Below are 17500 nucleotides of genomic sequence, written 5' to 3'. Positions count from 1 at the left end.
CTCCTGGAAAATGGTTTCCCCTCTTCCACATTAGTTTTTCAGGCTAGGCCCGAGACCTTTGATACAAAGCAGTTTAAAGCCTTGAGTAGTTCTCTGTTTGGTCATGCAGTTGGCATGGGAAGTACTGAAGTTTCATTTAGATCTGAAACTGATAAAATGCTACTGAAGACCTCAATTTCTCATGGGCATGTGAACAATACTAACAGTGATATTCTAGTTTTTGGGAATTCTGTGAAAATTCATTCTACAGCAGTGTTTCTCAGCCTTGACAACAAGAATTGACAAGAATTCTAGAACTTGAAGTCTACACATCTTCAAGTTGGTAAGGTTGAGAAACAGTGTTGTACAGGAAGCAAGCTTGAAGAGGATGTCATTTGATTTCTAGAAATCAAATGCCCAGAATCTTCAGTAGCTGAAGTTTCTGGGCTTTCAAAAGTGTAAAAATGAATAAAATGTGTAATCTTTATTGTCTATAGAGTAGTGATATGGAAAGTCTCTCATTATTCCTTTCAAACTTGTTAAGGCTATTGAGGAAGGAGGTCATTTCTATTTCTATTTTGAATTATGGCTAAAAAATGGAAGAGAATTCATTTGAGTATTGAGATCTCAGGGTACAGCTCAGCATCTCTAATGCTCCAAACATTTGTGGGTGGGGGAGAGGAAACGAGCGGTCGCCAGAAACTCTACTTACTGTTGTCAGAAGGAAAGTGGGAAGGAATCAGCGATGGGACCCTAGCTCGTGAATTAGTTATGGATTTAACTGCATCTTATCAGAATATGGCTCAGCTTATAATAAGTCGAATCTTTTATTTTAGAACCCTTCTCTTCCCCTCTCCTTTTCTGAACTTTAATGCCATTACAATTTAGGTTTTATAACTTCAAGCTGACACCTTGGACAAACAGAATAAGGGAATAGGCAGGAGAACTTCTGGACATAATTTATTTGTCTTTTCAGATTTGTTTGAAATATGTGGGGATTCAAATTCCATCTGTTATTGCAGCAGCAAAAAGAAAGCAGGACAAGTATTAACATAGCCTAGTAATCATGGATCTCTGAAACTGTTAATAACAAAAATGTCTGGACCAGGTAAGGCACTGTTTAAACTTGTGACTCACTGCTGTAATGAAATTTTAATGCAGTGCTGAAGAACTTCCAGTTTGTTTGCTTTTAAAATGAGTTGGCTATGGATTATTGAGTTCTGATTATGCAGGTAGCATGTGGAACTGTCCTCTCTAGTGATTAGATAACATACAAAGGAATAGGTTCAAAAATATTGTTAAAACTACATATGCTCTATGTGTTAAAGTTATCACTCTCTTTTACACATACAAATTGTTAAATTATACATGCAGGATTCTATATCAGCGACCTGCAGACTTTAGAGCTCTATTTTATATTTAAATTGATCTCCAAGTTACATTTCTAAAAACAGGTGCAAAAGACATGCAGTGTTTTATTAGATACAAGAGTGCTTCGTTTAAGCACCTTCTAAGCCAAGGATTTGACTTTCAGCACCAGAACTAAACTGTCTTCTAACACCTTTTATTTAAAAACCTTCTGTCACTCTAGATTTCTGGATTTTATCAGCCTATGGGCAGCTTTGCTTTCAAGGGGTTCATCTCAGTGCCATTCTTGGTCCTGATCTTTACAAACTAAGGGCAGAAGAATGAGTCCAGTCATGGTTGATTGAACTTTTTTGAAGGGAGTACTTTTGTGGGTCATGGCCTCAACAAGATTATTCTCTACTGACATCCAGTGAATAGTGTACATGGTACAAACTGAAATATGGAGCTTCTCTTCCTCTGGTTCCTGTTCTGGTGTTGGACTCTTCCTTCTAGGAAGATGATGAGATACATGATGTGATCCAGGAGTTAACCTAGAGTCTTTCTCACTGGACATATTGTATGTGACAAAACATTGTATAAAGCTCTTAGCCTGAAGAGCCTCAGTGGCTGGAATTTGTGTTCTCATGGTCCTTCAGGTTTTAATCACAGGGCTTCTTCTCTTGGCCTGCTTTGCCACAATAAGTCCTGCTAACTGTTTTTAGAGAGCATGTTTTCATGATGCCTTTTATCTTATTTCTAGCCCCGCAGCCCCTCATGAAGGCAATCTAAAATTGTCCTAAACTAAAATGACCTAATTGTTCCAACCATTTTTAGATGGCATATTTTGGATGCCTTTTGTTTTATTTCCAGTTCCACATCAAGGCAGCCTAAAATTGTCCATGTTTATGGTCTTCTTCTGACAGAATTTGGCATATAAACAAGCACTATCTTAGTGATGAAGCATGGGACTGGCACTTACTGAGCTGATATCGGCTGGGCTAGGCAATTTAGCCATGTATCACCCATTTGGTGATCATCACTTCAGGCATCTTGCCTTCACAGAAGCACTTGCCTGTTTTAAGCCAAACTTGTGCTTCATAAAACACAATTTATGTGTTACATGGGCCAGTAGACAAGAAGACCATTACAAGGTTACTGAACACGTGTTCAATGCTCTTCAAAAGATTGGACAGCTTGTCTGTGGAAAAAAAGGGGTGATTTAAACAGACAGAGATATTGTTGGTTGTAACCCAGTTAGTATTTGCTATTGCTTCTGCACTTAAAGGTTTTGAATTCTGTGCTTTCTACTGTTTTTATTACTTTGGGAAGAAAGTGGTGCTAATGTCTGTTCTAACATTACTAGGTATGTTCTTGGGTTTGTTACAGGTGCTTCCATTTGCTGCCAGCATTCCCATTCCCTTAACATCCCTATCATTGGGATACTTGAAAAGTAAGGACAAACCGACAAGAGTTCTGCCAGTTTCACCTTCTAGTATATGTTGCAAGAAGGCTCACAATTTTGTCTACCAGTTTTTTGAAAATCTGGTAGATCTCTATCTTTAAAAAAGGGTTTAGGATGGACTGCTTTTGACTGTATTCCTCTTTTGTCTCACAAATTGTTAGCTGGGTTAGTTTTAGACTCAAGTCTACTTTTCTTCCAGAAGACCAATAGATGTTTTTCAGAAATAGTCTAAGTAACAGGTTACCAGCTGACAATATGTCATCTGGGCAACCTGAATGGGGCTAAATTTCTTGCCCAAGGCTCTTGACATAGTCTATCAGGAGAATGATTAGTGACTTTCCTTCACAGGATGATGACACAGGGTAGGCAGGGAAACCAAGCCTGGGGATTTACCAATTAATAAAGCCGCAAGGACATGACCTTGTTACTGAGCCACATTAGAGCTAAGTCATCTGGACAATGCAAATTATGTCAGCATATTTTTCCTTGAACTCAAGACTACATAAATGAATATTAATGAGGATAAGTCCTACAGGATGGAAATATATTTTCTGCCTGTATTTTCCCTTGCTCACCTTGTTCACACTTGAAATGCAAGTGAAAATCACAATCATTGCACCAAATTGCAGAAATTCATATTTGCTTAGATCAGTGTTTTTTTCAGCAGTTGTTTGCCTTCCAACAGTTGTCCAGTAATAGTGTGGAAATATTAGGTGGAATGATTCCCATTCCTAGCAAGGGAAAAAGTCTACAAGTAGAGAAGCAAATAAAGATGGCCATTCCACTAGATCCAACACAAGAGGCATGCTCCAGCTCCTATCACTAAAGCATCTAGTGAAACTTAGGAGGAATGCCTTCTCTGTCATGGCACTTGCATTGTGGAACAGGATCCTCCTGAAATTTGCATGGCTTCAACCCTGTGGTCTTCTATAGGTGTTTGAAGACTTGAATTTCTTCTCAGTTATTGACACTGAGATGCTAATAGTAGGTGCCTGTGTTGGTAAAGTGTTTCTATAGTGGCTTTGAATTGTTTCTCTTAAGTTATAATGTATTATATGTTATTTTTTGTTTGCTGCCCATTAGTAAATAAACAGTTACATATATTTATCAAATAAGTAAATAAAGAAATAATTCTGTTTCTCCCAGTATTGTCAACAATATTTATGCAAATACATGTTTTTCTTAGAAAAAAATGGATTCAACGATTTCAGAGGGTCTTCTCAAAATATATTTAGGACTGGGTCCAATCCATTCTGTTCAACTTCCATTTCCAGCTAGGGCTCAAATTATATTACCAGTGAAACAAATGAAAATATATTTAGAACATACCCCCAAAAGTTTGTGAGTCATGCATTTAAATGATAGTGTTTGACATTTCAACAGTCATAAAATTGGATAGAGTGCAAAGTGAAATCCAAACCTGAAACTACACTTCAAAGAGTTGTTTCTTGAAAAGCAAATGGCAGAGGGGTATCTCCATTATTCTGGTGTAACAAAAACAATAGAACAAAATACATGAAATTCCTTCCCCCATCCCGTTGTGCCTCCTTAAAACTATTATGGTACATGCTTTCCTGTACTATTATAGTTCATGAAACACATGCCATAGTAAACTTCTCAGCTTTAAGATGCTACAATACACTTCTTTACATTCAAAGGCTTAGAATGTAACCATGTGTATGTTGGAAACATTTTTCATATTTCATAAAACTTCATAAACTAAAATTGTGTTTTTTCTTAAACTAATGCCATTCACTAGTCATACCTTTGATTTGCTTATCTAATATTTATTATATATTTATCATTGCATATTTACCATTACGTACCTATTTATGCTTTCAAGAGGTTTGTATGGTTCCATTTCTTTCTTTTTCCTCTTTTTATATTCAGGGCCTAAATCATTTCATGAATTACATGAATTAATAAGATTTGACACCTCTGTATCCTAATCCAAGAGTAGGCAGTTTGAATGCAGAGGTGTCAAATCTGTATTCATTCATGTATTAATTCTATTTGTTGAGTTACATCTGGAAACTGGATAAGGGGGTTATAAGACATCAAGTTACTTGTATCTGTAATCTGTCTTTATTCATGTACTTGTGAGTTTTGCCACTTGATCTGCATCTTAGAGAAGGTGCAGTGATTTTAGAAAAACCAAATAAAAATTCACACTGGAAATTCCTCATCCTAGGAAAAGTGGCATTAGCTCAACTTAGTTTAAAGCAAATTATAGACAAGATTTTACTATGCCATTTTTCAATATATCTGAATATTTCAAATATTCAAATTATGGTTAACAATCTAGCTGCCAACAGTAAGAAAAGTATAATAGGCTTCATACCATTTCATTTCATAATCTTTCAATCAAATATATCCAATAGCCCTAATTTTAGTGGACATTTTATTTCTTTAGTCAAAATATTCAATTGATCAAAAACTTTTAAAAAAATGATACTTTTTCACAATTCAACCAAAGATGGAAGAATGTTTCCTCCTATTAACAACCCTTCCAGTGTTAATCTGGATTATTATGGGATACATGTTCTATTAGTTATGGGGATTAAAAGAATTCACAGCAAAATCTTCAAATGTAATTTCTGCCTATTAATTTCTTAAAGTTTGTTAACAGGCAATTTGAAATTTTCATTACCTGCCTAGTATATGAAAAGGATTTTATTTGAAGCCATAAAAATAGTGTTTTATATCCTAACTGTTGTTCTCTTTCTTCTTTATTATGAGGTAAGGAATTTTTATAAAAATCTCTTAGCTATATAATATCTTTCTACATTTTTATATGATCATTTCTGTATTGTCTGCAAAAGCTCAAAGCTTAGGATTAGAAGTGCTGGATAACTCTTCCTTTGGATCCAGATCATAACTTGTATAAATTCAATAAAGAAATTTGATTTTACTTACTTTAAATAGATTTTTGGAGAAAATAATTGGCTTATGGATTTATTCAAATTTTGTAAATTTTCAAGTTCTGCCTGCTGTTTTGACTGGTCTTTCAAGGTAAGTGTGATGATTTGTTTTAGTTGCGCAGCCCCATTTTAAACATAACACACACACACACACACACAAACACACACACTCCAATCTTCCCATTGTCTAAGACAGATGTCCCCAACTTTTGGGCACCAGGGAATGGTTCCATGGAGAAAGGTTTTTCCATGGTCCGGAAGGTGCATGGTTTTGTGTGCTGCCTGCATCCCACTGATGGGGCTTTGCTTGTTTGTGCAAACTGGTTGCTGGCATGCCATGGCCTGGTACCGGTCCATGGACTGTGAGTTGGGGGACCCCTGGTCTAAGATATATAGAGAATTTTTCTATTGATTTTTGAATATCCTTGTTTAGCATTTTAAGAAATGGACACTAGGGGGAACTATAGGGAATTAAAGATTACAAACTTAAGTTCCAAATACAAAATAGACATATTGAAGCACATTTTAAAAAATGGACTCAACATATTTTAATAGTGTTGACAGAGACATATGTCAAAGTATGGAGAGACTATGTCCAAAAATGTTATGGAAGAGGAACAACTTCTACCTGACAAGATCCAGACTGAGCTGAAAGTGGAGTTATAAAAGATTGATTACAACAATGACATAGAAAAAGATGTTACACTGGAACTGCAAAAGAAACTATTTGATGTCTTAATAATTAAAAAGGATGTACAAACAATAAATCAATAGAAAAACCTGGATGATTTTTTTTGTTGGATTTACAGAAGAGATTTCTTGAAGTTTTGAAGAATTTTGTGAGAAGAAACAAATAAAAAAAGATGAAAATGAATCAAGTTCTACTGCAGTATTTGACTAAACTAAAGATTAAGATTGTTAGAAGTAAAAGGAAGAAATATAAGGTTGATTTATTTGATCAGATTTAAAATAGACATATTGTATCTTTGGTAAGCTTTAATGGACCTTTGCTGACACAGGACTTAAAAGAGGATACTTTATAGATTGTTTATAGATAAGAGGTGGAATATGGGAAGAAGAGAGCATTTGCTTCATTTTAAGAGGAGGTGATAAGTTACTAAATAGTTCATAGTTATAATGAAGGTGGGAAGTCACTTTTTTACATATTTCTTTTCATTTTCTTTACTATATTTTTATTTTTCTTTCTTTTCTGTTTCTGTTTCTTGTTTTCTCATTTTCACTGTTTCCCTTTCTTCTTTGTTTCCTGTAATTTCTGTTCTTTCTTTTTATTCTTTTATTTTTCTTCAGTTTATATTAGTTTTTACTGTTGTAGTTATAATTTTTAATAAAATTACTACAAAAACACAAAATGCAGTTATTTATTATTTTTACTGAATTATTCATTATGACATAATAATAATACTTAATTGATATCAATAAATAAAATAAATGAACAATTAATAAATATTAATAAATAAGTAAAAATAAAACTGTTATTTTGTGAAAAGAAGAACGTGTGAATAATTGATGTGCAATATTAGAGAATAATAGAATAGAAGAGAAAGAATTGAAGAAAGTCACAAAGAATCAAGAGATAGTTTTGAAGTTTTGATAGTTTTGAAAATCAGAACTGAAAGATTATGGCATAATCTGGCCAAGATGGTCCCAATGGTTATCAGCATATTGGGTCCCTTACTAAAAAATCTTGGATGGCAAGATTTGCACATTGATAACATTTCCTTCTGTCAATTATGAAAGATCACATTGCTTGGATCTGCACATATACTATGACAATACATTACGACATCCTCAATCTTGTGAAGAACTCAAGGCATATGAACACCAGCACCAGCTAAAGAGCTGGCAGCTGTGATTTCACATTTTTGTATATATAATAATAATGTGAAAAGCTCTTTACTGTTCCAGAGACCACAGGGGAATCCATTGCTTGAATAAAAAAATACTGGGTAAACACAGCATATTTGAAGGTATTTCTCTATGCTAGATTTTTTTTTAAGTTCTGTGAAATGAAATATGATGGTTATGATGATAAATTAAAATGTCAAAAATGATTGAATTTAAAAACTGCCTTTTTGTCATGGGAAATTTCAAGGGTTTTTTTATTTTAGAAAAAGCATATATTATAGAAGGTGGTTAGGAAAATCAAATAAAGTACAGTCAAGTAGAATGAATAAAATGATTTTAAATTTGAGAAACTATTGAATATACTGGATTATATAATAAAAATAATAACTTATTTTTATAACATTATAATCATGAGGCTCTAGACATTTTTTGGTTCTATTATATATCAGTCCATCACCAAATTACTTGTTTTCTAGATAGCAAATCAGGAGATAGCATGAGAAATTCAGTTATGAAACGGATTGAAAAATTAAATAAAACAATAAAAAGTGAAAGTACATGCTGTTGCTCATATTGGATACCTTCTATTTTATTGTATATATAACATAGCAACTATCAAACATTCAGAGAGATATTAATAATTTCAGCAGAAAACAAAGTTGAATAAACGTGTGAAAATCATGGTAAATAAAATAAGAATTTCCAGTCTAAGAAATATAATATTTTTGCTAAGATGCAAACACCACCATACCAAAGCAGAAATCATTTGTAGCACATAAGAGAATTCCATTTTGAACAAGAAACAGTTACACTTTTATTAAAATTATTTGAATGTGTATAGCATGAATCTATAAAAACTGTCTTGGAAAGTCATATTGTGATTAATAGTGTACAGTTCTTAAGTCTGTTAAGGATTGCAACCTGAGTCTAAGGATAATTTTAAATTAGTTTTGTATTTGTATTGATTTCTCAAATATATGCTTTGCATTTTGATTTATGATAAGATCACTTAAGATTATGCAGTTTTGATAAACAATTAAGTGTCAGGAAACAAAGTGCTAAAACACAATAAAACCAATATAAATTAGGTATGTAAATGTATTGGTTACACTGTGGTTGATGGGAGCTTAGTTGAACAAACCTGAATGACTACATCTTGGAAGATTATTCTATATAACAGAAAAACAGAATTACAGGTTTGGAATGGACCTTGGAGATCTTCTAGTCCAACCTGGGACCCAATTCCACCAGATTTTCATTTTAAACTAAGTTTCTACTGCATTGAACGTTTTTATTAACCTTAGTGTGGATTATTTTTAAAAGTCATCCCAAGACATTCATATGGTAGTAAATATTTTTCTCTGCACATTTCTACCATTATCTTCTGTGGGTACCATTCTTTGCATGATTTTTTATTCTTTTGATTATGTCTAGATTGCTTGAAGCCCTTGACTGGTTCTATTTCATCTCCAATTAAACAGGCCTTCACACTCAACAATTTTCTTTTGAAAGTCTAAGAAGTCAGCAGCCTAAAAAAGGAAATGAGATTAAACCCAAACTTTTTTTCAGTATTTTATTAAATGCATCAATGATCAAAAGTATACACAGTATTTAAGGATAAAACTCCAGTTTTATCCTACATGCATCAGTCTTTCCTTGCCATATTTTTAAACAAAGAATTAACAATGGTTACAATTTCCATGCAAGAAAGAACCATGCAAGTTTTAGGAATATTTGGGCCGGGTCTTACCTGTATTTAGAAAGTAGTATCATCTGATCAGCAATACATGATCATGGTCATCCACTAAGACAAAAAAAGGATAAGAAGAAAAAAGAGCAGCACTAGTTAATATTTTAAATAAAAACTTGTAAAGTATATGTAGGCAATAAAACAGCCAGAACATGGCAATCCTATTTTCTTTTTGCATCTGAGATTTATTTCATGAAATGATGGTTGAAATGACTTCCTTCAGATCTGTTAATTGTGAAAACTCTCACATTTTTTTTCTATGTTAGTGCTTTTATGTTCCCCTAAAGCATGGGGGTCAAACTCCATTGCGTCACGTGACATATCGTGACATTTTTGCATTTGCGGAGCTGGGATGGGCATGGCCTGTGCATGGCACATCCAGCCTGCAGGCTGCCAGTTTGACACCCCTGTCCTAAAGGCTCTCTTCTTTTGGGGAAAGACTTTCTTCACTTACTGTATATGTACCTTCTGTTATATATGACTGCAATCCCAAATGCTTGAGGCACATTTTTTTAAATAAGTGATAGAAACAACTAAATGTAAAACAATCATCAAGGATTATCACAGGAATTTGGAACATTTGGGGGGGGGCTGGTTGAGACATGGCCACAAGTAATTACCATGGAAAGGATGCTGCATAAAAGGCTGATTCATTGCACACAACCAGCTCCTATTTGTACTGAAGGCTGAATTGCTCTATTAAAGGTATACAGCCTGTTTTAATTGGAAGGCAAAAGTGATGTTTGAGCCACCAACCTTAAACTTAAAGGTCAGGAACTGAATCTAGGACTTTCTACATAAAGAACAAGTTATCTATCACTGAATTCCCTGAAAATGCTGTGGAAAAATATTGCTGAATCAACATTTAAAAATGATAACAAAACAGAGAGTGAAAAGGAAGCCGTGTGCTGAAATGTCTTTCTAGATAGAACAACTTGAGTAGTCTGCAAAATGCTGACAAAAGAATAGGTTATTTATCCCATATGTTGAATTGGCTGAATCTGGGCATTTTTTTGGTTTTCATTGGTGTTCATTATTATTATTATTTAATTTCATTATGAATTATCTGTTTCTGTTAGTAGCATACATAATCAATACTATTGCTAGAGTATCAAGGAATTGAAATAATTTGGGATATTCCAGTCTAGGCTCTAAATATTAATTATATCAAGGAAACTTCCATAACCTAGAGTCTCTGTTTTGTGGACTTCAATTTCCAGAATTTTCAACAAAAGCCAACTCCCCAGAGTCATTGGGAATCAGACAACATATACATTTCATAAATTTTATAAATAAATAAATGCAAAGAGTCCTGTGGGTTGATGTTATCATATCTAGTGGAAGTTTGGATATTTAGTTCACATCTAGAATTACTTTATTGATCACATAAGCCTTAATACTAAAATAATAAGAACTGAAAAGGGGAAAAATTTTCTGACTCCCTCATAAGCCCAGCAATTTCATGGTGGCAGTAGTGAAACTTTTCTTCTAAATTCCACCGGTTTATTACAAACATGGCGAGAGACGGATGGATTAACTGCCTCACCAGTTTTGAGTCTTCTCTGCAGTTCTTTCAAAGTAAGTTAAAAGTTTAGAAGATGGTGTAACCCTGTCTGCATCCAGGATACCCATGGAAGTATTAGAAACATTTTAACATCAGAACTTTTTCCCTGTCAACACAAAAAAATACTATTTCCTACAGCTGTTTTCAACAGGTAAAATGTCTGTTATAGGATTTGACTCTTATAGATATGAATATTTCATTTTCCAAATTAACAAAATACCAAAATCCTATATCACACACACATTTTACTCTGAATATTAAATTCTGTTGAGCTTTTCCAATTTTTGCTCTTTAGAAAATAGTTTGATTTGAGGAAATAAAGCCATTTATTCTCAAAGATAAAAACGAGACATGGGGGGAGGGCAGTTCTACTCACCTCATCTTCAGTAAAGCAGATACTTCCCTTATTTTTTGATAAATTGAGGAATGCCTCTGTTGAATAGAAAACAAAATTATTTTGAGGATGATAAAGAAGACAATACATGTTTTTTTCTGTAAATTCAGTCAACATTTGAAAAAAAATACAAGAACTAAAGATTAAACAATAAGTATGCAAGGATAAAACTTCAAAACTATTTTTAATAAAAATAATTTGGAAACTGTATAGAATAATCCCACACAGGTGTAAACCAGCCCTGGAACATGTTTATTCCAAGCTATGACACGTTCTTCCACTGAAGCCTGTGCTATCTTTGATTAAAAAACAAACAAACCCAAACTTCGTCTGAAATTGCATTGGGTCTATTAGTTGCCTAGAATGAGCTGATCAAATAGCCCCCATCTCTTTGCAGTAATGGGTGGCTGAGGAGAACCCTAGGGCCAAGGAGAACAATCTGTCCATCTCAAGAGGCTGATGTTAATATTCTCCAACTCTCAGTCATGACACTACTTTGTGATGTGATCCAATATGTGAATTCCCCATCTGAGTTGGGCCTTATATAACTTATCATGTTTGAAGATTGCCATGAGGATCATGAACTTCCAAGCTACCTCAGATTCCATGCCAAAGAATATAATCTAGCATATCAGAACTATCTCCAGTACAAAGACATTTTGAGTTACTAGGTATAAAACTACATAACAACCTTAAGCAACTTTTTAATGTTAGCTATGGAGTAGCATAAAGGGAAAAATAATCAATATTTTGATTATGAGTTCAAGAAAACACCTTTTATTAGGTCCGTGCAAGGAAGCATTTACCTCAACAAAGAACTTCAGGCTGTAAAAGCAACATGACATGCCTCAATAAGGCAAAGAGGCAATGGATTTCCCTCAAACAGTCATTTTCTATAGTGTCACAGCTAAGATATAAGAATACTAATAAGTACTAATACTATTGATAGGTTTGAACACTGAACAATGACAGACCAGCTATCTTGTTTGCATCCCTGGCAGAGCTTTTTCAAGGATACTAAGTTTGTAAATCTCACTTTCTAATCTGCCTATTATTTTAAACTGCCTATTAACTATCTTAAAGCTAGTAGAGATCTCTGAAATAATAAATTTGAAAAGTCTTCATTGAGAAAGTTTATAATAATAATAATAAAGTTGGAAGGGACCTTGGAGGTCATCTAGTCCAACTGCTGCTCAGGCAGGAAACTTTAATTCTAAACAAAAGAAAAATTAATTATAAGTTTAAGAACTTTAAAAAGTTGAAATAAACTGCAAAAGCTAAATAAGATTTTGATCTAATAAAGTTATAAATAGATTAATGATCCAATAAATTTGGAATATTGACTTTTACTCTAAGATTTTGGAATTAATTTAGCTATCCTGGCTATCATGAGTCATAACAAAGATAAGTGATGTCTTGAGAAACAGGACACTAGAAGTAACCAAAAATCCTAAGTCCAATTTTTAAAAAAATCTGTTTTTAATGTCAGTTAATATTGGGACTTACAAAACAGCACAAAATGTAGTAATACCTGAAATGTTAAAGGAGATTGTTGAAGAATGGAATCAGGAATTAGTAACTATAATATTATTAACACTGTCAGTAATGATGTCTGCTTCTATGAATAAACTATGTCTAAAAGATGTTAATGAAAATGTGGTACAAGTATTACCTGACAAGACAAAGTACCAAAAATAGAATTACAAATGACAGGCCAAAAGAATGATTTGGAAAAGGACACTTTACTGGATATACAAAAGAAACTGGCTGTAATTTTATAAATTCAAAGAGAAATTAACCAAATAACCTGGAAATAAAACAGAATTGATGAGAAATAAAATTCTATGATAAAGGATTGACAAAATTAAAGATTAAGACTGTTAAAAGTAAAAGGAAGGAATATAAACTTGGTCTATTTGATGAAGGTTAAAATAAGCCCTTTTTTCAAAGTTGAAAGGTTGGAAGTCAATGCTTTATATATTTTTATCTTTATTATATTATTTTCTTTTTTTTCTTTCCTGCATTTTTTATTTTTTCATTATTTTTTCTTTCTTTAAGTACAGTTTGTGTTAGTTTTTAGTATTTTTTTTTATTGAGAATTTTTAAAAGTTTTTACAAATGACAAAAAAAGAACAATAACAAACAAAAGAAAACAAAACAACCCTCACCCAACCCCTCCCAAACCACCCCCTCCATCCCCCCCCCGAGCTTCCCAGAGCTGAATATAGGCTTAATTAAAATTTTAAGAAACCTAAACAAATTTTAACAACTTATAAAATAGTTAATAATAAAATATATATGACATAAACATTAAAAAGAAAAAATACTTAAAGAGGAAAAAAAAGAAAGAAAGAAAGAAGAAAAGAAATAGGAAAAAGAAAAAAAAGGAAAAAAGAGAAAACAATCTATAAAATATCAAAAATTATATACAAGTTATAAAAAAGCTAAATGATATTTTTATATCCAATTTATGTTGTATAAAATTTATCCATTTTTCCCATACAGCAAAAAATTTCTCTTGCGATTGCTCCTTTAAAAAAGCCGAAATCTTTGCCATTTCCGCCAGATAGTAACCAAGACATAACTCACAACATCAAAGTAAATTGCAGAAGCAATGCCATATTCATGGGAAGAGGGAAATTACATGCATAAATGGCTTGCTTGGTTGTTTACTGCTTTCAGCATCAATCTGAATACACACTGAACTTTGAAAGGTACATTATATCTTTCAATCATATTATGAATATTTTTTCTTGGTTCTAATTAAACTGCTCTAAACTGACTTCAGTTAAGCTGCAGGCTTAGAAAGCTTAGCCCAGCATTCTCAGCACAAAATAGCTATAGGGTTAATGGTGCTTGAATGTGCTTTTTCTCTTCCCCCATTTACTACAAATGATAAAAGAGAAGATTAATTTGATTTAGGTATTATTAGCATGATTATCCAATGAAGAAAAGCCTATTTATTTATTTAACTATCTGCTCTCAATTTAGGTTACTGGTATACTGCCTTTTTTTTCCCAATTAACTCAATGATCTTTTCCTGAGAAAACCTCACAGGCAGTGTATAATGCACTTTAAACTTTCAGTAAAATAGTAACTGAAAAGAATTAGTAAATGTTAGGTGCTTAGCTTGGAACTGTGAATATTTTTTCAGTAGCTTTTGAAAGATTCCCCCCCCACACACACACACTGGCAATCAAAGGCACTTTCATTTAAATACATACCCTTTCAAGTGAGAGTGTTTTAGCATCTGTGAGATAGAGAAATTAAGAAGATGTTCTATAATGTACTTTGTAGTCTATGGTTTAAAAAAGAGGCTTTTTTCTGAATGTTTATTTTAGCAGTTATACCTGGTAAAAATTCAGTCTAAGGATAGGATAATGAAATAGCACAGATGCAACATCAGTTCTCCTTTTGCCCTGATTTTCCAGTTCATCAGAACATAAGCAAAACTTTTGATAATCAGGACAAAAGCTTATCTGGTTCATCATTCTGTGACACAGTAGCCAACCAGATGGAAGCTTATAAATTGTATATGTGAGTGATCTCTTGTACTTCGACTGCTGGTATTTAAGGCTTGCTGCTCATGATTCTATAGGCATCAAAACTTAATTCAAGAGTGACAACCAGATAACAGGAAATACATATGAAAATAATTTAATGTGTGTATGAGAGCTAATGTGGTATAGTTGATGAAGACTGGGGAGAGTCAAGGTGAAGTCTACTTTCAGCATAGATGCTCACAAGTTGATCTTGGGCTGGTCATTTTCACTCAGCCCAGCCCACCTCCTGAAACTGGAGGAGAGAGCTTTAGGTTTACCACCTTGATCTCTTGGAGGACAAATCTAGCAAACAAACACTGCTAGCCAGTTTCATTTCACATGGCTAAATACGGATCAAGAATCTACACATTTTGGCAGAATACAAATCAAAATTCCAAGAGAATACTTTAATATCTGTTGGGACCATATAAGTACAAATTTGAAAGCAAGCAAACAATTAGGAGGTAGTTTTAGACAAAAATAAAGGCTTGTTACTTCTACTACACAATCTGCTTTAAAGGAAATCAAAATGTTTCAAGGATGTATTTCATTACTCTTTATTTGAAAAGAACAATATAATTATTGTGCCAAAAATATTATGCTTTTTATTACTGTTAATTATTTAAACTGAAAGGGGAAAATGTTACTTTCTTCTTTCCCTCCCATAAGGAAAAATATAACTTTGGTGAAATTCATACGAGAAGAGTGAAGTATTCTTGCATTTATTTAGTGGCAAGGTAAACTGTGTGTGTGTGTGTGTGTGTGTCCATCTGCATGTACATGTGCATGCTCGGTTTACATTTGTCTCATACATATTAATCATACTTCAGCAGTAAACCATTCAGTCACAGTGTATTGCTTAAAATGGACTGACTGCATGCTTTTATTTCACAAACAGTGACTGTCTGTGGAGATTTCTCAGTCATCCACATCATAGTTGTCTCAAAGGTGTTTTTTAAAAGGCAGCTGGACTGTCTTCTTCTTTATTCTCAAGGGGAAAAAAAAAACCAGTCCAGTTGCCTTTTGTGAGCTCAAAGGTACTTTTTCAAACAGTAGCAACACAAATTTTATTTATTTATCATATTTAAAAACCACCCATCTCCCTCACTTGGAGACCCTGGATGATGTACAAATAAAATGTTAAAAACATAAAAAACGGATATAACAATTTAAAATAAGGCAAGAATGGTTAAAAATGACATTAATCATTTATATTGAACTTTCACCTAAATCAGGGGTTGGCAACCTTAAACACTCAAAGAGCCATTTGGACTCCTTTCCCACAGAAAAGAAAACACCAGGAGCCACAAACCCTGCGGCTTCCCTCCCCAGCATTCCACCACTGCTGCTGCTTACCTCCCTCCCACGCAGAGCACCTGCCGCTGTTGCTTTCTTCCTCTACCTCCCCTGCAGAGCACGCCCTGCTGCCACTTTTCCCTCCTACCTCCCCCACATGGAGTGTGCCCTGCCGCTGCTTTTCCTTTCTACCCCCCCCCCCTGCATGGAGCGCTCTGCTGCTACAGCTTTCCCCATCAGCAAAGGTGGAAGATTGGTCTCAAACAATAAGAGCCGGGTGCGCTGCTTGCTCGTGTGTGCCTGCCTTATTGAGAACAATCCGACTGCTGTGCCTCCACTTTCTTCAACTCGGATGGAGCAGAGTGGAGAGCAGAACGAGGAGGAGAAGAGTGGTGAGGCTTTGTATCAGCCGGCTGGCCAGGTGAGGGGTAGGTCGGGCGATGGTAGCTGTCTGTCTGGGGGGATCATGGCCACTGGCAGGGATCTGCCAAGCCTCATGGCAGCAGAATTGGCAGCTCCCCCCACCCAGCCCATTTCCCCAGCTCCGTACAAGATGTTTGGCAGAACATCCCCCACGTGCCCCCGATCGGATTCACACAGCACCTTCTTTCCAGCTCTGACGCAGTTCTCCATCATTTCCTCCACCATCATGTGCAGTCTTACAAACAAAAGAAGCTTGTGGGCAGTCCCACAAACAAAACAAGTTTGTTTTGTTTGTGGGACTAAAAAAAGTTCAATCAATCAATTCCAACTTCACGAGATATTTTTTTTTATGAGAAGCTGGAATTGATAGATTGAACTTTTTTTTTAGGTGGCGGAGGACTGGGCAGAGGACTGGGAGCCACAGCAGAGGGATGAAAGAGCCGCATGCAGCTCTGGAGCCGCGGGTTGCTGACCCCTGACCTAAATAAACATGATAATACTGTTCAAGTTCAATTTGGGAAGGTAGGCCAATTTACTAAAGATATATTTTCTCACAATTGTAACTTTCCACCAACTGCTGTGAAAGAACAGATGTTTAAAATACATATAAGGTTCTAGCACAGAAGCATTGCCATCTGTTAGCAACTTATATAATTGGAGGTATTGCATTTCATTCTTCCCTCTTATTTGCATTGTGTTTTCAGGTTTCTTCAAGTGAATCCAAGAAAAAGGCACTTTCTGACCCTGAAAACCTTTGGTGAATTTGATATTACAAGTAGTCCTCACTTAACAGCACTAATTGGGACTAGATTTTTCATATTGAAGCAAAGTGGCCATTGGGAAAAACATCATGTGACCGCACCACTTAGTGACAACTCTACCAATAGTCCTGGTTGTGGTTGTTAGGCAAGGATTCACACATCTCCTGATGAGATAGAATGTGTAGATGATCTTGG

The 17500-nt window shown here is 34.5% G+C and overlaps 1 protein-coding gene across 2 annotated transcripts in view; it reads right to left on the bottom strand.

The window, feature by feature from the left end:
• Positions 1-7089: 7089 nt before the first annotated feature.
• The window catches only part of CAPN13 (calpain 13), a 103682-nt gene continuing 93271 nt past the window's right edge, over positions 7090-17500 (bottom strand). For both annotated transcript variants that reach the window (XM_039346515.1, XM_039346513.1), the window contains 3 exons: positions 11266-11321; positions 9326-9379; positions 7090-9104 (listed from right to left, as the gene is read on the bottom strand). In XM_039346515.1, coding sequence (XP_039202449.1) covers positions 9353-9379; positions 11266-11321 — 83 coding nt within the window. In that variant the 3' untranslated portion in view covers positions 7090-9104; positions 9326-9352. The remainder of the gene's footprint in view (positions 9105-9325; positions 9380-11265; positions 11322-17500) is intronic.

The sequence above is a fragment of the Crotalus tigris genome, unplaced genomic scaffold (assembly GCF_016545835.1).
Source record: "Crotalus tigris isolate CLP2741 ecotype Arizona unplaced genomic scaffold, ASM1654583v1 scf7180000018001.1161693, whole genome shotgun sequence".
NCBI lineage: Eukaryota > Metazoa > Chordata > Lepidosauria > Squamata > Viperidae > Crotalus > Crotalus tigris.
This window is presented reverse-complemented; position numbering and strand designations above follow the sequence as displayed.